A 19,130-nucleotide genomic window follows, 5' to 3' on the forward strand; every position below is an offset into this window, starting at 1 on the left:
GGAGGCCGGGTCTCCAAGGCCTGAAGGACGGGGTGGGAGGGGCGGGGGTGCCACAAGAGGTGGGCGGAGTCTGGCTGCTGGCCTTCCTACGGAGTCACGTGAAGTCCAATTTCTTTTCCTGGCGCTCCTGAAAGCCACGCCTAGCTCATTTGCATGGCTACAGGGGTGGGGTCGCGTGTCACGGCTTATTTGCATTGAGCTTTAACCTTAAGTAAGGCCGCGGTAGGGCTGAGGGGCGTGGTCTCAGGGCCAGCCTCATTTGCATGGGACTGTCCCGGAACCGCGGCAGCCCCTGGGTCCCGGGCAATCCGCCTGCTTTGCACACCAACTGCTCTAGAGGGCGGGGCGACGTTGCCCTGCTCATTTGCATGTGGCTTCCTATTAGCGGAGGATTAAGGGAGGGCGGAGACTCATGTAGTAAGGTTATTTGCATAGGGGTTCATTAGGGTCGGTGGGAAGTATCAGCATAACGCTCCCCGACTGCCCACCCTGCGCTGGAGTCATTAGCATAGTGTTTCCCATTGGTGGCGGCAGCGCTGGGGGGCGGAGTCGCATGGGTATACTTATTAGCATAGAGTTTCACCTAAGCCCCAACAAGCACTGGAGTCCGGGCTGAGGCGGGCGGAGCCTTGTGTTGCCTGTGTCATTTGCATATAGCTTCCCAGAAGTCTCCGCGGGTCCAAGCGTATCTCAGAGTGCTATATTAATCGATTTGTGAGGTTTTACATGCATCGATAATCATGGGCATCGTGGATCTGAAGGGTGACCTTTTTCTTTGGTGTCTAACAACGTTACTTTAGGCACACATACGTGACAACAAAACTCCTCTATGTGTAAAGTATTTTTGTACCTTGGCTTTAAATATCTGAGGTAAGACGCTCTGACTCGTGCTCGCTTCGGCAGCACATATACTAAAATTGGAACGATACAGAGAAGATTAGCATGGCCCCTGCGCAAGGATGACACGCAAATTCGTGAAGCGTTCCATATTTTGTCCCCCCTCCATGTTTACCAAGGACAATTACTGAGCGGCTCCTGCGCACGTGAGGGAAGGTGTCTGTTTTGTTTGGGTTTGTAGACAGGGCTTCTCTGTGTAGCCTTGACTCGCCTGGCTCTGTGGACAGTGATCCCAGGCGTGCACCACCATGCCCTGCAACGTGTCTGCTTTTAGGGTACAGCAGAGAGGCATCCGTGAGCTCTGTACCCTAACACTGTGCGCCTACTGTATACCTCCAGGGTGGCGGGAGGACAGCAAGACAGGCATCTCGGCACCTGGACTGTACAGTCGGCAGCTGAGGAAACCTTCCCACTTTGCCTTCGCAGCACTCAGGGTCACCATGGTTTGTTTTTTTGGTTTTTCGAGACAGGGTCTCTCTGTGTGTAGCCTTGGCTGTCCTGGACTCACTTTGTAGACCAGGCTGGCCTCGAACTCACAGCGATCCGCCTGCCTCTGCCTCCCGAGTGCTGGGATTAAAGGCGTGCGCCACCACGCCCGGCTAGTTTCGGAATTATTATGGAAGACACACATCACCTGTTAGAAAATACGAAGTGTCCTTGAGGCACCAGAACAGCAAAATTTAGCCTGATCTCCCTGGAGAAGCAATGGAGTCCCCTCTAGCACAGGGCAACACTTCAACCAGTCATATCGCTCTGCCCAGCGCAGGCAAGGTGTGACCAGCTCGACTAACTTTTTTTTTTTTTTACGTTTTGAGTATATGGTATTGCCTGGTATCCCTGGCTGACCCGGAACTCCCTCTGTAGACCAGGCTGGCCCTGAACTCACAGTGAGTGCTGAGCGCGAAGGCAGGTGTGGGCACCACACTCCACTTTTTCGTTAAGATAGCAGCAAAAGCACCACCACCCAGACCCCAGGCACCGTCTCTGGGGAGGTGTGGCCCTGGCAGGGAGAGTCATCCTGGGCCTTGGCCAGCGCCCATCAGCCAGAGTCAAAATTCTTAAGATTTTTGATGTCTGTACAAGCCACCCTGAGAGCACTTAACGTATCTATATTTTTCAGACAAGGAACCCGGAGTGTAGAGACGGCTGATAAATACCTAATGTCACACAGTGAAATAGGGAAGGAGGATTTTTGCTTATTTTGTTTTTCAACTCAGGGTTTCTCTGTGTAGCCCCTGGCTGTTCTGAAGCTTTGTAGACCAGGCTGGCCTCAAACTAAGAGATCCTCCTGCCTCTGCCTCCCGAGTGCTGGGACTACAGGTGTAAACGCCACCACGCCCGGCAGATTTTTTTCCCCTCCATTTCAAAATTCAGAAAGCTCTTCTGAGCTCAGGGGTGGGACGAAAGGAGGGTGTGGGTGGCCTTGGTCCCGGGTGGAAACAGAGATTTGGCAATGGCTTCCCAGCTCACAGGCGAAGCCAGGTTGATTTACAAGTGTTTGTCCGCGCACCACGCGCGTGCAGTTCCCGCAGCAGGAGGAAGGGGGCGTCAGATCCCGCGGAGTGACAGACGGAACCGGGTCTCCTGCGGGAGCCCCAGTGCTCTGACCGCTGCTGGGCTGTCTGTCTCTCCAGCCCCTGTGTTGCTGAATTTTAAGTTTTGTTCTTGTTTTTTAATCTTTAAGTACGTGTGTTGGGGGGGCGGTGACGGGTGTTCCTGTGCAGGTGCCGGGGAGTGGAACCCGGGCGGGGAGGGCTTCTGGGAGTGGGTGTGGCTCCCTGACCCCCGCTGAGCCTGGCGTGCACCCCACAAAGCTCGGCCGCTCTGACAAGGGCTTCCAACAAGCTCTTCAGTGTCCCAACACGTGTGTGTGTGTGTGTGTGTGTGTGTGTGTGTGTGTGTGTGTGTGTGTGTGTGTGCCCGGCCACAGGAACCCGCGATGTCCACAGCTCAGAACTCGACCGCACAAACTCAACAACCCAGCCCCCCTCACCCCCTCACCCCCCCCCCCCCACACACACACCCAAGCCACAGAAACGCAGAGAGGTGGGTCAGGTACTGGGGAGTAAACTGACGCCTGGGACTAGGTAGGACGCTCATGATCCTCGCTGCCTCAGTTTCCCGTAAACTCCCAAAGGGAACGGTGGAGCCCTCCCGACCGGGCGGGATGCTGGGGTGGCTCTGGCGGGCGGGGGTCCCCGGCGGCCAAGGGGGGCTCAGGAAGTCGCGGCCACAGGAATTCGGCGCTTCCAAGCCTTATAAGGACATTTGCTCGGCCAGCCAATCGGCGGCGGGGGCGGTGCTCAGCCCTGTCCCGGGCCGTCGGCCCCCAGCCGGTCCCTCTGCCGGTCCGTCCGATCCGCGCGTCCCGCACCGGGGTCCCGCGCCATGAGCTCCACACAGTTCAACAAGGGTCCGTCCTACGGGCTCTCGGCCGAGGTCAAGAACCGGGTGAGTGGGCGCGGGGCTGCGGCAGCCTCGAACGCGCGGACCCGTGCAGGAGCCCGGCTGGCGTGGCTTTGCTCCTACCCTGACATCCGGAGGGTCCGGGGGTGATCTGGGGAGCTGTGGGGTCTGGGAGAGGGGCCCGATTGTCTCTGCATCCCCGGTGGGGGGGGTGTCTCCTCCGGACCCGCCCCGGGACCTCTCGCACCCCCCTCCTGCGGGTGGGTGGGTGGGATGGGTCTAGGGTCTTTCTGCACCCTGAGCTCCCTGAAGGCCTCGGAGAGAGAAGGCGGCGAGCGAGCTGTGGGTGTGCGAGGACCCCTGCGGCCCCTTCTTCGTTACCTGCCACAACTTCCCTTTTCTTCCAGCCACTTAAGTTGGGGACAGGAAGGGGGCGGGGACGGTAGCTTTCTTAACAGGGTGTGGCCCCCTCCCAGGACTTCCCCTCCGCACACCTGGGAGAAGCTCTTTTAGAGGAACCAGTTTCAGAGGGATGGACACATCTGGAGGGTCGCGCACACAACAAGGTGTCCCCGAGCCAATGAGGGGATGAGGGATACATGACTCCAGACTTGGGGGAGCTCAGACCCGCCCGACCTTCTGAAACCTCCAGATAGGTCGTCCACCACCCCACACACCTGGCACCTGGGAATGCAAATCTCACAGTCAGCAAAGCCGGGCAACCTGCCTGGGCCTGCTGAAAGCTACCAGCCCGGCCCACCTCCGGCTGGCACCTGCCAGGTCCCTACCACTGACAGGATAGGCGTACCTGCGTCGCCCAGCACTTAGATGCCACCTGGATTGCTATCCTCAGCCTGCTAGAAACAAGCTGCCTTCTCAGGACGCACGCACCCCCACCTCACCCCACCCCACCCCCGGGCCCCAGGCTCAGGTCTGAAAACCCTGCCCAGTTCCTGCAGAGCGGGCTGGACACCTCCCTGGGACAGAGAAAATGAAATGGAGATAGATTCAGGAAAGCCCCAAGGATGGGGCAGTTAGGAGCTGGGGGATGTGGTGGGGTGGGGCGTGACGGGTCGCGTCAGTACCAGAGGATGAGGGCTCAGATTCCCACTGGCTCAAAAGCTGGGAAATGGGATAGCCCGGACCAGCCCGCAGAGGTCACAGAAGGCACCATTCTGACTGACCCAGGTGCCTCAGTTTACCCCTTGGCTAGCCCATAGCCGGTGGGGGCTTCGTTCAATTCATTTGAGGAGCCTGGCCACTGGGGAACAGCTGGTCCTGATTTAGACCCGTGAGGCCACCGCATTCCTGGTAGTTTGTGGCCGGCGGGCAGGAATGCGCCTAAGGGCAGCTGGAAAGGGAGGTGGCCGCAGCTGGCGGGACCGGGACCCTCCTCCCCCTCCAGTCCTCAGGAGCCGCTAGGGACGTGGCCCAGCTGGCCCAGGCACGACTGGCATCCCCGGCTGACCCCTGCTTGCCTCTGGGTCTCCCTTGCTCATTTCTGCGGGACAGGGTGGCTCCTGGGTGGCTGCCAGCTGCCTTTGTCACCCCCTGCACCCCCTAATCCCACTTCAAAGGGTTTAAAGAGAAGGAAAGGGGGAGACGGCTCCTGTCAGCAAAGCCTTCCACAAAATCGGTCCAGATGAGAGAGGGAAATTGTTTGAGGGTGGGGAAATGGCGCACATCGCACATCTTTAATCCCAACACTCGGGAGGCAGAGCCAGGCAGATCGCTGTGAGTTCGTGGCCAGCCTGGTCTACAAAGCGAGTCTAGGACAGCCAAGGCTACACAGAGAAACCCTGCCTCGAAAAAGAAAAAGGAGAAAGAAAAAGAAAAGAAAAGCAAGGGACAGCGGGAGGGTGGGGAGGAGCGGAGGAGACTGAGGCTTGGAAAGCTGACTGTGGTTCTACACATGGCAGGAGGCCAGTCTGGGCCAGTCTCTATCTCTTCCCCGGCTGCCTCTGGCCTCGTCTGTCAGAAAGCTTCTGCAGGGCATGCACACCCCACCTCACCATGCCCACCCCACCATGCACACACCCAGGTCACCATGCACACCTCACCCCACCTCACCACGCCCACCCCTGACCACGCCCACCCCACCTCACCACGCCCACCCCTGACCACGCCTACCCCACCTCAGGCCTGTGTTCTTTGCTCCTCCAGCTCCTGTCCAAGTATGACCCCCAGAAGGAAGCTGAACTCCGAGGCTGGATAGAGGGACTCACGGGCCTCTCCATCGGCCCTGACTTCCAGAAGGGTCTGAAAGATGGGGTAATCCTGTGCACGTGAGTGCTCACATTCACCAGACATTGGCCCTGAGCTCTCCACCCTGCAAGGCTGTTGTGTCTTTGTTTTCTTTTCCTCTTCTTGTGTTACTGTATTGTCTCTCTTACGTTTTTTGTTCTCTTTGGTTTTATTTAGGGTTTACTTCATTTTTATTATTTGTGCTTTGTGTCCCTGTGTCTATGTGCACATGAGTGCACTTCCCTCAGAGGCCAGCAGAGGGCACTCTGACCACAAACCACCTGATGTGGGTGCTGGAAACTGAACCTGGGGCCTGGACCGGAAACAAGCACCCTTAACCTCTGAGCCCTCTGTTTAGCCCCTCAGGGCCTTTTCTTGTGCTATGGCTCTGTCTTGAGTCACATCTCTTTGTCCCTGTCTGCTGTTTCCTTGCAGTATTGCATTGTCTACATGCCCTGGCTATGAGCATTCCTATCCTAAGCCCTCTCTTTCCTGCCTCAGTGGATAATGCTTGAGGAAGTTTCTCCATCTTGTGTGCTGTGCACCTGTCTTTTGGATATTCCACAATTGTGCACATGAAAGTAAACATAACCAAAATTCTCAGATTTTGGGGGGCTGGAGAGATGGCTCCGAGATTAAGGGCACTTACTGACTGCTCTTTCAAAGGTCCTGAGTTCAATTCCCAGCAACCACATTGTGGCTCACAACCATCTGTGATGTGATCCGATGCCCTCTTATGGCCTACAGGTGTACCTGCAGGCAGAGCACTGTATACATAATAATAAAAATTAAAAAAAAAAAAACTTAGATTCCCCCCCCCCCAAACTCTGTGGTTCAAGATTGCATTCCTAGGATCCACTGTCAGCAGCTTTGTTTGCTTGGTGGAGGGAAATTGAGGCTGGGTAGAGGCACTGAGGTTGCTGGGGAAGGCATAAACTTGCTGAGGCTGGGACATCAACGGAGGTCTTGGGGTCTTGTCTTCCCAGCCTCATGAACAAGCTGCAGCCAGGCTCTGTCCCCAAGATCAACCGTTCTATGCAGAACTGGCACCAGGTGAGGGGCCGGCAAGCAGAGGGTGGGAACGCCCCCCACCCCCAGCCCTTGTGTCTGAGCCCCGCCCCTCCCCGGCCCCGCCCCCACTCATCACCTTCGCCTGCCTCCTCCCAGCTGGAAAACCTCTCCAACTTCATCAAGGCCATGGTCAGCTACGGCATGAACCCCGTGGACCTGTTTGAAGCCAATGACCTGTTCGAGAGTGGGAACATGACCCAGGTGCAAGTGTGTCTGCTCGCCCTGGCCGGAAAGGTGCGATCCTGGGAGGGGCGGGGATGGGGTGGGGAGGGACGACGGCCTAGCAGCACACGGCAAGGAGGCTGGTGTCAACAAGCTGACAGATACTGCTCACTCCAGCAGGGCGTGGTTACGCACGCCTTTAATCCCATCACTCAGGAGGCAGAGGCAGGCGGATCTCTGTGAGTTCAAGGCCAGCCTGGTCTACAGAGCGAGTCCAGGACAGCCAAGGCTACACAGAGAAACCCTGTCTCAAAAAACCAAATCAAAGGGGCTGGAGAGATGGCTCAGAGGTTAAGAACATTGCCTGTTCTTCCAAAGGTCCTGAGTTCAATTCCCAGCACAGCCATCTATACTGAGATCTGGTGCCATCTTAAGGCACGCAGGTATACATTCAGACAAAACCCTGTATAGGTAATAAATAAATAAAAAGAAAAAACCAAACCAAACAAAGGGTCACCCCAACCTGATGCAAGAGGTGGGGAGGAGGGAGATTTTGCTGTCTAGAATCTACCATCTTTCAACCAGAAATTGGGGAGGTGGGTGGGCCCAGTGTTTAAGGCTGAGGGAGCAGCAAGGTTGCAGCAGATGACACGGGCTGTATAGGGAGTGGAAAAGACATCAGAAGTCGCTCTGTGTGGAGTTGGGGAGTCCAAGGGCAGAGGCGGGCATCTGGGGGGTGTGGGGGTGGTGTCATGTCTACTGACGGCTGCCTGGACCTGGCTCCCCTCACGCCCTACTCAGGCCAAGACCAAAGGGCTGCAGAGTGGTGTGGACATCGGGGTCAAATACTCGGAGAAACAAGAGAGGAACTTTGATGACGCCACCATGAAGGCAGGCCAGTGCGTCATCGGGCTGCAGATGGGCACCAACAAATGCGCCAGCCAGTCTGGCATGACGGCCTATGGAACCAGGCGACATCTCTACGACCCCAAAAACCACATCCTGCCCCCCATGGACCACTGCACCATCAGCCTTCAGATGGGCACCAACAAGTGTGCCAGCCAGGTGGGTCCCCAACTGGGCTGCAGCCCACTCAGGGAGTCTAGCCTCAACACTGTCTCTTCCTCTTGCCAAAGTGACGACCCTACTCCAAGCCTCAGTTTCCCACAAATGTCCACCCCCATCTGATACTGTCATCTTCTTTTTCCCCCAAGACAGGGTCTCTCTGTGTAGCCCTGGCTGTCCTGGACTCGCTTTGTAGACCAGGCTGGCCTCGAACTCACAGCAATCCGCCTGCCTCTGCCTCCCGAGTGCTGGGATTAAAGGCGTGCGCCACCACGCCCAGTGTCACCTTTCTGTTAAGTTGAATGGCTGTGGCCATAAGGATTGGAGACCTCAGATTTTGGGGACATCTGTGTGGCTGGTGGGAGGGCCTCCTGGCTGGCAAAGGAGAAAGTGGGACATTGATGCTCAGAAGTGGACAAGAAGTTTTATTTTATTTTTGTGCAGAGGGCTGGGTTTGAGACAGAGCCTGACTATGAGCTCTCAGCAGGCCTCCTGCCTCAGCCTCCTCCTGAGTGCCAGGGTGTCAGGAGCCCTGGCAGAGGACTCTCCTAGCATACGTGAGGCCTGGCTTCTGTCCTCAGCATGGCACAAACTGGGCACGCACATGGCATCCTCAGAAAGCAGAGGCAGGGGGATCAGGAGTTCAGTCATCCTCAACGACATAGTGAGTTCCAGGGCTAGCCTGGGCTACATGAGACCCAGACCCGAAAGAAACAAAAGAAGTTTTTTTGTCTAAGCTTTGGAAACTCTATAGGGGGTGTGCTGAGGATTGCAGGAGGCATATAGAATTGTAAGGGGTAAACCGGGCGTGGTGGCGCTTGCCTTAAATCCAGCACTCGGAAGGAAGCGGCAGGTGGAGCTCTGTGAGTTCAAGGCCAGCCTAGTTTACGAAGTGAGTCCAGGACAGACAAGGCTACACAGAGAAACCCTGTCTTGAAAAATAAAACAAAGCCGGGCATGGTGGCGCACGCCTTTAATCCCAGCACTCGGGAGGCAGAGGCAGGCGGATCGCTGTGAGTTCAAGGCCAGCCTGGTCTACAAAGCGAGTCCAGGACAGCCAAGGCTACACAGAGAGACCCTGTCTTGAAAAACAAAAAAACAAAAACAAAAAACAAAAAACAAAAAGAAAAAGAAAACAAGGGCTGGAGAGATGGCTCAGAAGTTAAGAGCACTGTTTGCTCTCCCAGAGGTCCTGAGTTCAATTCCCAGCAACCACATGGTGGCTCACAACCATCTATAATGTGATCTGATGCCCTCTTTTGGCCTGCAGGTGTACATGTAGGCAGCACACTGTGTACATAATAATAAATAAACAAATCTTTAAAAAAAGGAAAGAAGGGGCTGGAGAGATGGCTCAGTGGTTAAGAGCACTGACTGTTCTTCCAGAGGCCCTGAGTTCAATTCCCAGCAACCACATGATGGCTCACAACCATCCATAATGTGATCTGATGCATACTGTATATATAATAAATAAAACTAAATAAAAAAAAAGAAAGAAAGAAAAAAGGAAAACAAAACAAAATTGCAGGAGGTATATAGAATTTCAGGGGTGTGTTGAGGGAATTAGGGGTTCCCCTTCTGAGACCCGCCTTTCTTCTCCACTCTGATGCCCTCTCTCCCATCTCCAGGTGGGCATGACGGCTCCAGGGACCCGGAGGCACATCTACGACACCAAGCTGGGCACCGACAAGTGCGACAATTCTTCCATGTCTCTGCAGATGGGCTACACGCAGGGCGCCAACCAGAGTGGCCAGGTCTTTGGGCTGGGGCGGCAGATATACGACCCCAAGTATTGCCCACAGGGCCCAGCAGCCGACGGGGCTCCCCTCGCGGGTGACAGCCAGGGCGAGGCCCCTGAGTACCTGGCCTACTGCCGGGAGGAGGCAGGCTACTGAGTTCCTAAGGCTGCCAGCTCCCCGCACCAGCATCCTTGTGTGTGTTATTCGGGTTTGTTTGTTTTTTTTCCTGTGTTTTTGTTGTGTTTTGTTTTTTGAAACTGGGCCTCACTTTCTAGCCCTCTCTGGCCTGGAACTTACTGCAATCCTCCTGCCTCAGCTTCCTAAGGGCTGGGATGATGACAGGCCTGTGCCGTCTAAGCTCCCTCCTTACCCATCAGGCCTTGCTTACTTTCCAGGGTTGACTCATTAAGCAGGGGACATGGGGTGTCCTTGGTGTCATCCCAGTGGGCTGTGAGAGAGGCTGGCCCCTCCCCCCAAGTTTCTGGTTTCTTCATATCTTCAACAGCAGTTTGTGGTTTGTGAACCCACAGAAATTACAGGCAGTTTTAACAACAACAACAACACAAAAGCACATGGGATTTTGTGTTTTGTACCCCACCCCCTACCCCACTGGACCTTAAACTACTGCAGGCGTCTGACAGACTGCAGCCCTGCCTGGTTCCTCAGTCCTCCCTGCACAGGCCTGATTAGCTGTGCTGGGCCCCTCCTGTCTCCAGAAGTGCGGCACGTGACCCACAGGGGCCCCTGTGCTGCCAGATAATGTGAAATTTCTTGTGTGGACCAAAACCAATAAAAAAAAAAAAAACTCTGTTTCTAAGAGCAAAGGGTATTCTGGAAGGTGGTGGTGATGGAAGTGGCCACTTAGAAGCAGGGGAAAGCTCTGTACAAGTGTCAGGGGGCAGGAGGGGAAACTGAGGCCCAGTGGTTGAGTGAGTGACTTGAGGTTTGGACTAGGGTGGAGGAAGAGGCCTAGCCTCTCTCGCCAGCTTTCTTCAAACTCCTAATACACCCCCAGCATCCCGATTCTGAAGCCCCCTTTCCAATTTTCACCCTTCTCAGGGCCTTCAGAGATACGGATCTTCGCTCCCCTCCTCTGAGCTCCGTACAGTTTTGTGCAATAACTCCCCCACACCCTTTTTTGTTTTTCAGAGACAGGGTCTCTCTGTGTAGCCCTGGCTGTCCTGGACTCACTTTGTAGACCAGGCTGGGTTCAAACTCAGTGATCTACCTGCCTCTGCCTCCTGATTGTGCAGGCCCAGTTTTCTTAACAAATATATTTTATTCCGAACTTATTAACCGAGAGTACCTTACTTATAGCCCGGCTAACTTAAACAATAGGAAAAGGAGATTAAAGAATACAATAACAAGGAGCTGGGCGTGGTGGCGCACGCCTGTAATCCCAGCACTTGGGAGGCAGAGGCAGGTGGATCACTATGAGTTCGAGGCCAGCCTGGTCTACAAAGCGAGTCCAGGACAGCCAAGGCTACACAGAGAGACCTTGTCTCAAAAAAAAAAAAAAAACAAACCAATAACTAAACCGTAAGGATATCAGTTCCGAGGAACGATTCTCCTGGCATAATCAGCAGGATTTCAGGATTTCTTCTGCTGGAACCTGGAGTAACCAGAACCTGGAACCTCAGCAGGAGCCGGAGCCCCAAAGCCGTCCCTCAAACGATGAACAGCCACGTCTCCAAAGGCCCCCGCCTCCTGTTTTTGGCTCACATTTATTCCTCTTCTGAGAACTTGTTCAATGATGTTTTCAGCTGGTTAATAACTAATCTCCCCCACCCAGTGTTTTGACTTCTAAGGGGGTAAACATCACCTGCTCTCTCACAAGTCTTTTTCTCATCCCCCCACTCGTGATCTAAACAAAAAACCTGTTTCTCTCTCCTTCCCGAGTGCTGGGATTAAAGGCAAGTGCCACCACACCTGGCTTCCTGGCAACTAGTGATTCTAATCTTAGACTATTGGGCCACCGCCTGATTCTGAAATCACCTAGACCAGAGAATATTGTTAAAATGAATGAATGAGTGAATGAATGAATGAGTGAATGAATGAATGAGTGAATGAATGAATAAATGGGGGCTGTGTTAAAAGGCTGCCTGGTGGGTTTGGAGAGATGGCTCAGAGATTAAGAGCACTGGCTGCTCTACCTTTTTATTATTTTGTTTTGTTGTTTGTTTGAGACAGGGTTTCTCTGTGTAGCCCTGGCCTGGCTGTCCTAAACTCGAGGCTGGCCTCGAAAGATCTGCCTGAAAGGTGTGTGAGACAGCACCGGCCTGGCCAGTGGCCGCCCTTCCAAAAGTCCTGAGCTCAATTCCCAGCAAACTACATGGTGGTTCACAATCATCTATAATGAGATCAGGTGCCCTTTTCTGGCATGAAGATAGAACACTGTATACATAATAATTTTTTAAAAAATGTCTGGCTAGTCGCCAGAGATGAGTCAGAATATAGAGGTCGCTGCTGTTAATCCTTCCGACCTAAGTTTGGTCCCCCGGTCTTACATAAGGGAAGGCAAGGGCAGACTCCAGGGGTTCTAGGGGAGAGGAGACAGAGGAATATCTTGTGTTGCGGAACTGCCTATACAAGGTGTAAGTTCACGGGGGTGCGGACCCGGTTGCGCGCCCCCCCACCCAATGTTCCCTCTACGTTGTGGGGTCCCAATGAGCCGGAGATACTGCAAGAAGCGTGGCTGCCCCTTTAAGGAACCTAGCTGGGCACGCCGGGCTGTGGTCCCGCCTCCTCCAAAGGCAAAGTCGCGCGAGTGGCAGGCGCATTATCCAATAGTAGCGTTAGGGGCGGGGCCTGGTGCCGCCCGGAGCACTGGGTCTCCAAGGGCGTGGTCCTCTTAAGGGGGCCGCGCTCCCCCGCCGCTGCCCGGCGGAGCGGAGGTGGATGGAGTCTGGGGGGCCTCGGAACGGTGAGGAGGACACGAGAGGGTGGAAGGTGGAGCCTGGAGAACTTGAGGTGCTGTGGGGTGAGGGTGGGCTGAGCCACATTCCTTGATAATTATTCTCCCTCTGCCTTCCTCTTTCCGCGATTGTGGGAATAAATGGATCACTGATTTTTCACAGCGGTCATTGGTCACCTCGAGGGACCTTCCCCAGTTTACACTTGCAGCGCCCCACTTTTCAAGGGAGGCCATTCCCCCCAGATCCCAAATCCCACTGTGTAAAAGGAAAAAGTCATTGAGTGGAAGCCGCCAGTTCCCATGTAGATGGCTAAACTTTGCCAACTTCCTCCTCTGTCAGCCTCAGTTTCCCTGGCTGTCATGAAGTAGGCCGCAGACAGACAGCTTTGGGAGGACTGAAAGACTGGATCAGGAATGGCTGGGTCAAGGTGCCCGGCCCTGACTCCCAGTGGTCATCTGACCCATCATTTGACACCGGGGAGGACCGGCCCTCGGTCCTCTCCGGTTTCCTTGGGAGCGTGAGTTTGCCCCTTTATGAGACTCAGTTTCCATCTCTGTGAAAATGGAAGGCCAGACAGAGGCTGCGGGTCTCACCGTGGGTCACCGGGGTGGGGGGTTAGGGGGGCAAACGAAACCGAGACCCGGGTCCTGCGTGAGGCTGACAGTGGAGCCAGAGCCTTAAACCCAAGCTCCGCCCCCCTAGAATGCGAATGGGGGTCTTCCCGACCCCCACCTTCCTGCCAATGAGCTACGAGGACGGCTGCGCGCCGGGTTTCCATTGGTCACTCCCCCGAGTGAATTATTTTTCCCGGGTCTCTACTGGAGATTCCTGCAGCTCAGCTCACCCTCAGCCTATTCTTTGCCTAGTCCTCTCCGCTCTTTTTCCCGGACCAGAGCCATCATGGCCTTCCGTACACAGCTGATGCTCCTGTTGTGGAAAAATTACACGTATCGACGGAGGCAACCGGTAACTCCCGGGGTATGCAGGTGCGGGGCGACTGCGGGTGTCCATCACGGTCTCCCGAACTCTGCTACCACGTTCTTCCCCCCCCCCCCCCAGATCCAGCTACTAGTGGAGTTGCTGTGGCCCCTTTTCCTCTTCTTCATCCTGGTGGCCGTCCGCCACTCCCACCCCCCATTGGAGTACCACGAATGTGAGAGCCGCTGTGTGCGGTGGGAGCGGGGGACAAGCTTCTCCCGCCCGCCCTGCCTGGTGCTATGTTCCAGCCCCGGGTGGCGGGGTGGGGGGGGCTGGTCACAGAAGAGTGAGCGCGACTCTGATCAGGTGTCTCCCCCCCGCACACCTCCCACCTCCCAGGCCACTTTCCAAACAAGCCACTGCCCTCAGCGGGCACGGTGTCCTGGCTGCAGGGCCTTGTCTGCAACGCAAACAACGCCTGCTTCCAACACCCAACGCCGGCCGAGAAGCCGGGGGTCCTGAGCAACTTTAAGGATTCCCTGTGAGTGAACTGGGCGGGTGGGCGCTGGCCATCCAATGGGGTTCCGGGCCCCCCCTCTCTGAGGCCCCGCCTCCCATCCCCTCTCTGCACCCCAGGATCTCCAGGCTCCTTGCAGATGCTCGCACAGTGCTGGGGGGCCGCAGCACCCAGGACATGTTGGCAGCCCTAGGGAAACTGATCCCCCTGCTCAGAGCGGGCGGAGGTAGAGACCTGGGAGAGGGCGCCCTCAGCTTGGCTGTGCCTCGGGGCAGGGGGCGGAGGAGGAGCTGGCACCTCAAGGCGAGCTTCGCCTAACGTTAGCATCACCCCCGACCCCTCCCCAGCCTGGCCACAAGAGAGGAACCAAGAGGACAAGCAATCCTGGACGACTAAGCTCTTGGAGAAGATCCTGCAAGGGGTGAGGAGGGGCTGGCTCGGGAGGGACGCCGGTGCGGTGCGCTCGGCCCCTTTCAACCCTCCCAGTCTTCATTTGTAAAGGGTGGGTGTGTGACGGAGGAGGATAGGGGCTCAATGGAGCTTCAGGGTGAGCGCTCCTCTGCGGCTCCCATTCCAACTCCTCCCTGGTCTCAGCACCCAGGAAGTGGATGAAGAATCTGGGTGTCCAAGGTCATGCGTGGCCTGAGGACCACTGGGACCCAGGTCTCTGCTACCCTTCCTGTCTTCTCCACAGGCATCCCTGGAACCCCTATTCGGTCAAGCCCAGGATTCCATGAGGAAGTTCTTGGATGCTACCAGAGATCTTGCCCAGGAGGTGAGAGGCTCCCATCCAGCCTCCGTCCCATCCCGGAAGCACTAAGGAGACAGGGAGCGGAAGGTCACTGAACAGGTGTCCTGGCTGGGCCCCTGGCCTGGTGCAGAGTCCAACTTAGAAAAAGCTGTGTGTGGTGGTGCATTCCTGTGACCCGTGCGTTCCAGAGGTTAGATGGGAGAGCTGTAAGGTTGAGGCTAGTTTGGGCTACAGACTTAGACAATATCTCAAGCAAACAAAGAAACAAAAGGGTTGGGGATGTAGCCCAGTGGGTAGAGTAGGTGGTTGGAGTGCTTGCCCAGCATACGTGAAATCTTGGACTCCACGCCTAACTCCTCGTCAACCAGCCTGGCGACACTCTCCTGTCATTTCAGCTCCTGAGAAGCACAGGCCACATAGCTGGTAAGGCCAGCCAGCCACATGAAACCCTGCTTTAAAGAGGGGGTGGGGGGGTGGGTGGTCGGAGAGCCGGCTCAGAGGTTAAGAACACTTGGCTGCTTTTCCAAAGGTCCTGAGTTTAGTTCCCAGCAACCACACGGTGGCTCACAACCATCTATAATGAGATTGGGTTTATACTTTATACAAAAAAAAAAAAAAAAAAAAAAAAAAAAGCCTGTAATCCCAACAGGCAGAAGCAGGCAGATCTCCATGAGTTCAAGGCCAGGCTGGTCTACAAAGCAAGTCCAGGACAGCCAAGATAACACAGAGAAACCCTGTCTTGAAAAAATAAAAAATAATAATAAAAAAAATTAAAAAGCCAAAAGTAGGCTTGGGATGGTCTTCAGGAGGTATCCAGGAGCCCGTGGTGACCTTTTTGTAGCTCCTGACGCTGCCCAGCCTGATGGAACTCCGAGCTTTGCTTCGGAGGCCCCGAGGCGCAGCTGGTTCTCTGGAGCTGGTTGCCCAGGCCCTCTGCAGCACCAAGGGGCCCAGCCGCCTAGGGGCCTCTCCCTCAACAGGCTAGACATCATCCAGCTCAACGAGTTCAACGGGCTGGAGCCAGCACCTGCACTGGTGGACAGCCGCCTCAGTGAGTACCTGTGGCTGAGCTGGGACCCCGTGGGGAGGGCATTGCAGTGGGGCCTCAGCTCGACCCTTCTCTCATGCCAGGTCCTGCCTGCTCTGAGTTCCTGGGGGCACTGGATGACCATCCTATGTCTCGATTTCTCTGGAGGCGCCTGAAGCCACTAATCCTCGGGAAAATTCTCTTTGCACCTGACACAAACTTCACCCGGAAGCTCATGGCTCAGGTGAGATGATAAGGCAGTGGGGGAAAGTAGTCTGCACAATATCCTTAGTCAGGTGATCAATAGCAGTGAACAAGTCTCAGGTGAGAGGGGCTGGGAGCCATTCATAGAAATAGCCCCTGCCTAGAATCCCCTAGTGAAAGAGTGGGTGTGGTCAGGGTGGAGGCCCCGCCCAGAATCCCCTAATCAGGGAGTGGGCGTGGTCAAGGTGGAGGCCCCGCCTAGAATCCCCAGGGAGGGCATGGGGGCGTGGTCAAGGGCAGAACCCATCCCCTTGCTTAGAATCAATCCCCTAGTTAGCTCTAGGGCAGGACTCAATAGTTAGGGGTCACCTAATATACACATGACTCTGGGCTCTATCCCTGATCTCAAAATATCAAGTTGTTATTGTTGTTGTTACTTCTACTTCTGTTTTTTTGAGATAAAGTTTTTCTGGCTATCACTCTGTAGACCAGGCTAGCCTCAAATTCACAGATATCCTCCTGCCTCTGCCTCCCCAGTGCTGAGATTAAAGGCCTGCGCCACCACGCCCAACTCCCTTATTATTATTATTTTTTCAGAGTTGAGGGCTGAACCCAGAGCCTTGAGCTTGCTAGGCAAGCTCTTTACCACTGAGCTAAATCCGCAACCTCTGCCCCCCTTTTTTAAAAAAGGAAAAACAAGTCAAAGTGGTGGCTCTTTCTTTTTTAAGATTTATTTATTTAAGTATACAGTGTTTCACCTTCATGTATGCCTGTCTACCAGAAGAGGGCGCCAGACCTCACTGTAGATGGTTGTGAGCCACCATGTGGTTGCTGGGAATTGAACTCAGGACCTCTGGAAGAGCCGGCAGCACTCTTAACCTCTGAGCCATCTCTCCAGCCCCAAGGTGGCTCTTTCTTTAGAGCCTGGCCACACAGGTTTATAATCCCAGCACTAAGAAGGGCGCTGAGGCAGGAGCATCTGCAATTCCAACCTAAACTATACACAGGATGAGAAACTGTCTAAAAAGTAAAAAAAAGCAGCCAGGTGCAGTGGCCCACGACTTTAATCCCGGCACATCCGGGGCAGAGGCAGGTGGATTCTGTGAGTTCCAGGTCAGCCAGGGATACACAGTGAGAAAAGAGGTCCAGATGGGCATGAGCCCAGGCATGGCTAGGGGCAGCGCAGATGCGTGGGAGAGCAGCCTTTGCTGACATCAACTACCTACTTGCAGGTGAACCAGACCTTCGAGCAGTTGGCTCTGTTGAAGGACCTACACGAAGTCTGGGCAGTGCTGGGACCCCAGATCTTCAACTTCATGAACGACAGTTCAAACGTGGCCCTACTTCAGGTGGGCTGGGACGGAAGCAGCCACTTCTGGGCTATGGCGTGTAGATCAGAAAGGGTGGATGGAGGCCTGGAGAGTTGGCTCAGAGGCTAAGAGTACCGTCGGCTCATCCAAGGGTCCTAGGTTCAATTCCCAGCAACCACATGGTAGTTCACAACCATCTGTACTGAGATCCAGTGCCTTCTTGTGGTGGGCAGGTGCACATGCAGGCAGATCATTGTATAAATAATCTTTTTTTTTTTAAGGGTGGGTGGGTGGGGAGCTCTTCACCTGTCGTTTTTCCCCCTTCCCCAGAGACTGCTGGAAGTGAGGGGCACAGGGCCGAGGCAGCAGACACCCAGAGGCCAGAGGCAGTTCGAGGCTATCAAGGACTTTCTGGACCCTCGTAGGGATGGCTACAGCTGGCGGGAGGCCCATGCCGACGTGGGGCGCCTGGCAGAAATACTGGGCAAAATCATGGAGGTAAGGGGTGGTTGTAGAAAATGGAGTAGGCCTTTTCTCTGGTGCCCTGAAAGGGACCAGAGGCAGACCCTATACTAAAGGATGGAGCAAAGAGACACCTGAGCTTTGTTTATGCCTGAAGAGGGAACTCCCTGGCCACGGATACGGTCACTAGGGGTACGAAGGATCCAGAGGGAGGGGACAGAGACTGAGGGTTCAGCCATACCCCGAAATCTGGGACTTATGTTCCCCACCCACCCCGCCACAGTGTGTGTCCCTGGACAAGCTGGAGGCTGTGCCCTCAGAGGCGGCGCTAGTGTCCCGTGCCCTGGAGCTGCTGGGTGAGGGCCGCCTCTGGGCCGGCATCGTCTTCCGGAGCCCTGAGGACCCTCTGGACCCATCCGAGCTGTCATCTCCGGCTTTGGGCCCTGGCCACCTGAGATTCAAGATTCGAATGGATATTGATGCTGTCACAAGGACCAATAAGATCAGAGACAAGTGAGGGGGTGGAGCCCCAGGATGTGGGGGGTGAGGTGATAGGTGGGATTATCGGGGGCGTGGCCAAGGCTCCGGGACGAGGTGGGAGGGAGGCTAGCCAAGGGCGGTGGGAAGCTGGCCTAGCTGAAAGAGGGGCCAGCCAAGTACAACAGGGGACTGCCCAAGAGCAGATGAGGAGCTACATAAGTTTATTATTGAATCTGGAAAAGAAAGGACCGAGCTAAGGGCTGAATAAACGAAGCCCTCGAGTTTCTTCACTTCCGTGTAGTTTACCTGACGAATCTGGCGTCTCGCAGGTTTTGGGACCCGGGTCCGTCAGCAGATCCTCTCATGGACCTCCGCTATGTGTGGGGCGGCTTCGTGTACCTACAGGACCTGCTCGAGCAGGCGGCTGTGAGGGTGCTTACTGGTGTGGACCCCCGCACAGGCCTCTATCTGCAGCAGATGCCGCACCCCTGCTACGTGGATGATGTGTGAGAGAGGGCACCCCTGCATCCTGTCTGGGCTCTGTGATTTGGAGGGGCCCTGTAGGGGACCCATTAAGGAGCTCGGGGGTCTCCCCATAAAGAAACGACTTGGCTTGTGCTGGGATCCGGGACCCTTCGACCGGCTCGGCGCTCTGAGGATGCTGTGGAGCCTGGAGGTCCCAGGGCGACGTTCGCGCTCCATGCGCGCGCCCTGTGCAAGGACCTAGCTGCACTTCGTTATCCCGTCACCTTAGGTTCCTGCGCGTGCTGAGCCGGTCTCTGCCTCTGTTCCTGACTCTGGCTTGGATCTATTCGGTGGCGCTCACTGTGAAGGCACTGGTTCGGGAGAAAGAGACGCGGCTGCGAGAGACCATGCGTGCGATGGGGCTGAGCCGCGGGGTGCTCTGGCTCGGTTGGTTCCTCAGCTGCCTGGGACCCTTCCTGATCAGCTCTGTGTTGCTG

The 19,130-nt window shown here is 55.5% G+C and overlaps 2 protein-coding genes across 2 annotated transcripts in view; both read left to right on the top strand.

Annotated features, from left to right (window-relative positions):
- Window positions 1-3,189: 3,189 nt before the first annotated feature.
- On the top strand, window positions 3,190-11,512 carry CNN2 (calponin 2). Its single transcript, XM_084795596.1, has 6 exons — window positions 3,190-3,348; window positions 5,467-5,588; window positions 6,534-6,600; window positions 6,715-6,852; window positions 7,582-7,845; window positions 9,474-11,512. Exons 1-6 carry the CDS (start codon window positions 3,286-3,288, stop codon window positions 9,738-9,740), a joined length of 921 nt encoding a protein of 306 aa, XP_084651722.1. The 5' UTR covers window positions 3,190-3,285; the 3' UTR covers window positions 9,741-11,512.
- An 886-nt stretch (window positions 11,513-12,398) lies between these two features.
- Window positions 12,399-19,130, top strand: part of ABCA7 (ATP binding cassette subfamily A member 7) — a 20,522-nt gene continuing 13,790 nt past the window's right edge. The window contains 15 exon segments of the mRNA XM_084795634.1: window positions 12,399-12,507; window positions 13,366-13,465; window positions 13,559-13,652; window positions 13,817-13,958; window positions 14,054-14,160; window positions 14,282-14,355; window positions 14,629-14,709; window positions 15,527-15,638; window positions 15,641-15,736; window positions 15,817-15,956; window positions 17,149-17,265; window positions 17,557-17,724; window positions 17,972-18,201; window positions 18,498-18,674; window positions 18,923-19,130. The exon segment at window positions 18,923-19,130 is cut by the window's right edge and continues 15 nt beyond it. Coding sequence (XP_084651760.1) covers window positions 13,400-13,465; window positions 13,559-13,652; window positions 13,817-13,958; window positions 14,054-14,160; window positions 14,282-14,355; window positions 14,629-14,709; window positions 15,527-15,638; window positions 15,641-15,736; window positions 15,817-15,956; window positions 17,149-17,265; window positions 17,557-17,724; window positions 17,972-18,201; window positions 18,498-18,674; window positions 18,923-19,130 — 1,812 coding nt within the window. The 5' untranslated portion in view covers window positions 12,399-12,507; window positions 13,366-13,399.

Source organism: Acomys minous, assembly GCF_964271855.1.
Source record: "Acomys minous genome assembly, chromosome: 9".
NCBI classification, from domain to species: domain Eukaryota; kingdom Metazoa; phylum Chordata; class Mammalia; order Rodentia; family Muridae; genus Acomys; species Acomys minous.

Bases quoted from the DNA above. Each gene is read 5' to 3' on its own strand.
- CNN2 (XM_084795596.1), top strand. From the start codon at position 3,286: ATGAGCTCCACACAGTTCAACAAGGGTCCGTCCTACGGGCTCTCGGCC. The intron at 3,349-5,466 runs GTGAGTGGGCGC...TTGCTCCTCCAG, and splicing joins CGGCCGAGGTCAAGAACCGG to CTCCTGTCCAAGTATGACCC. The intron at 6,601-6,714 runs GTGAGGGGCCGG...GCCTCCTCCCAG, and splicing joins CTATGCAGAACTGGCACCAG to CTGGAAAACCTCTCCAACTT.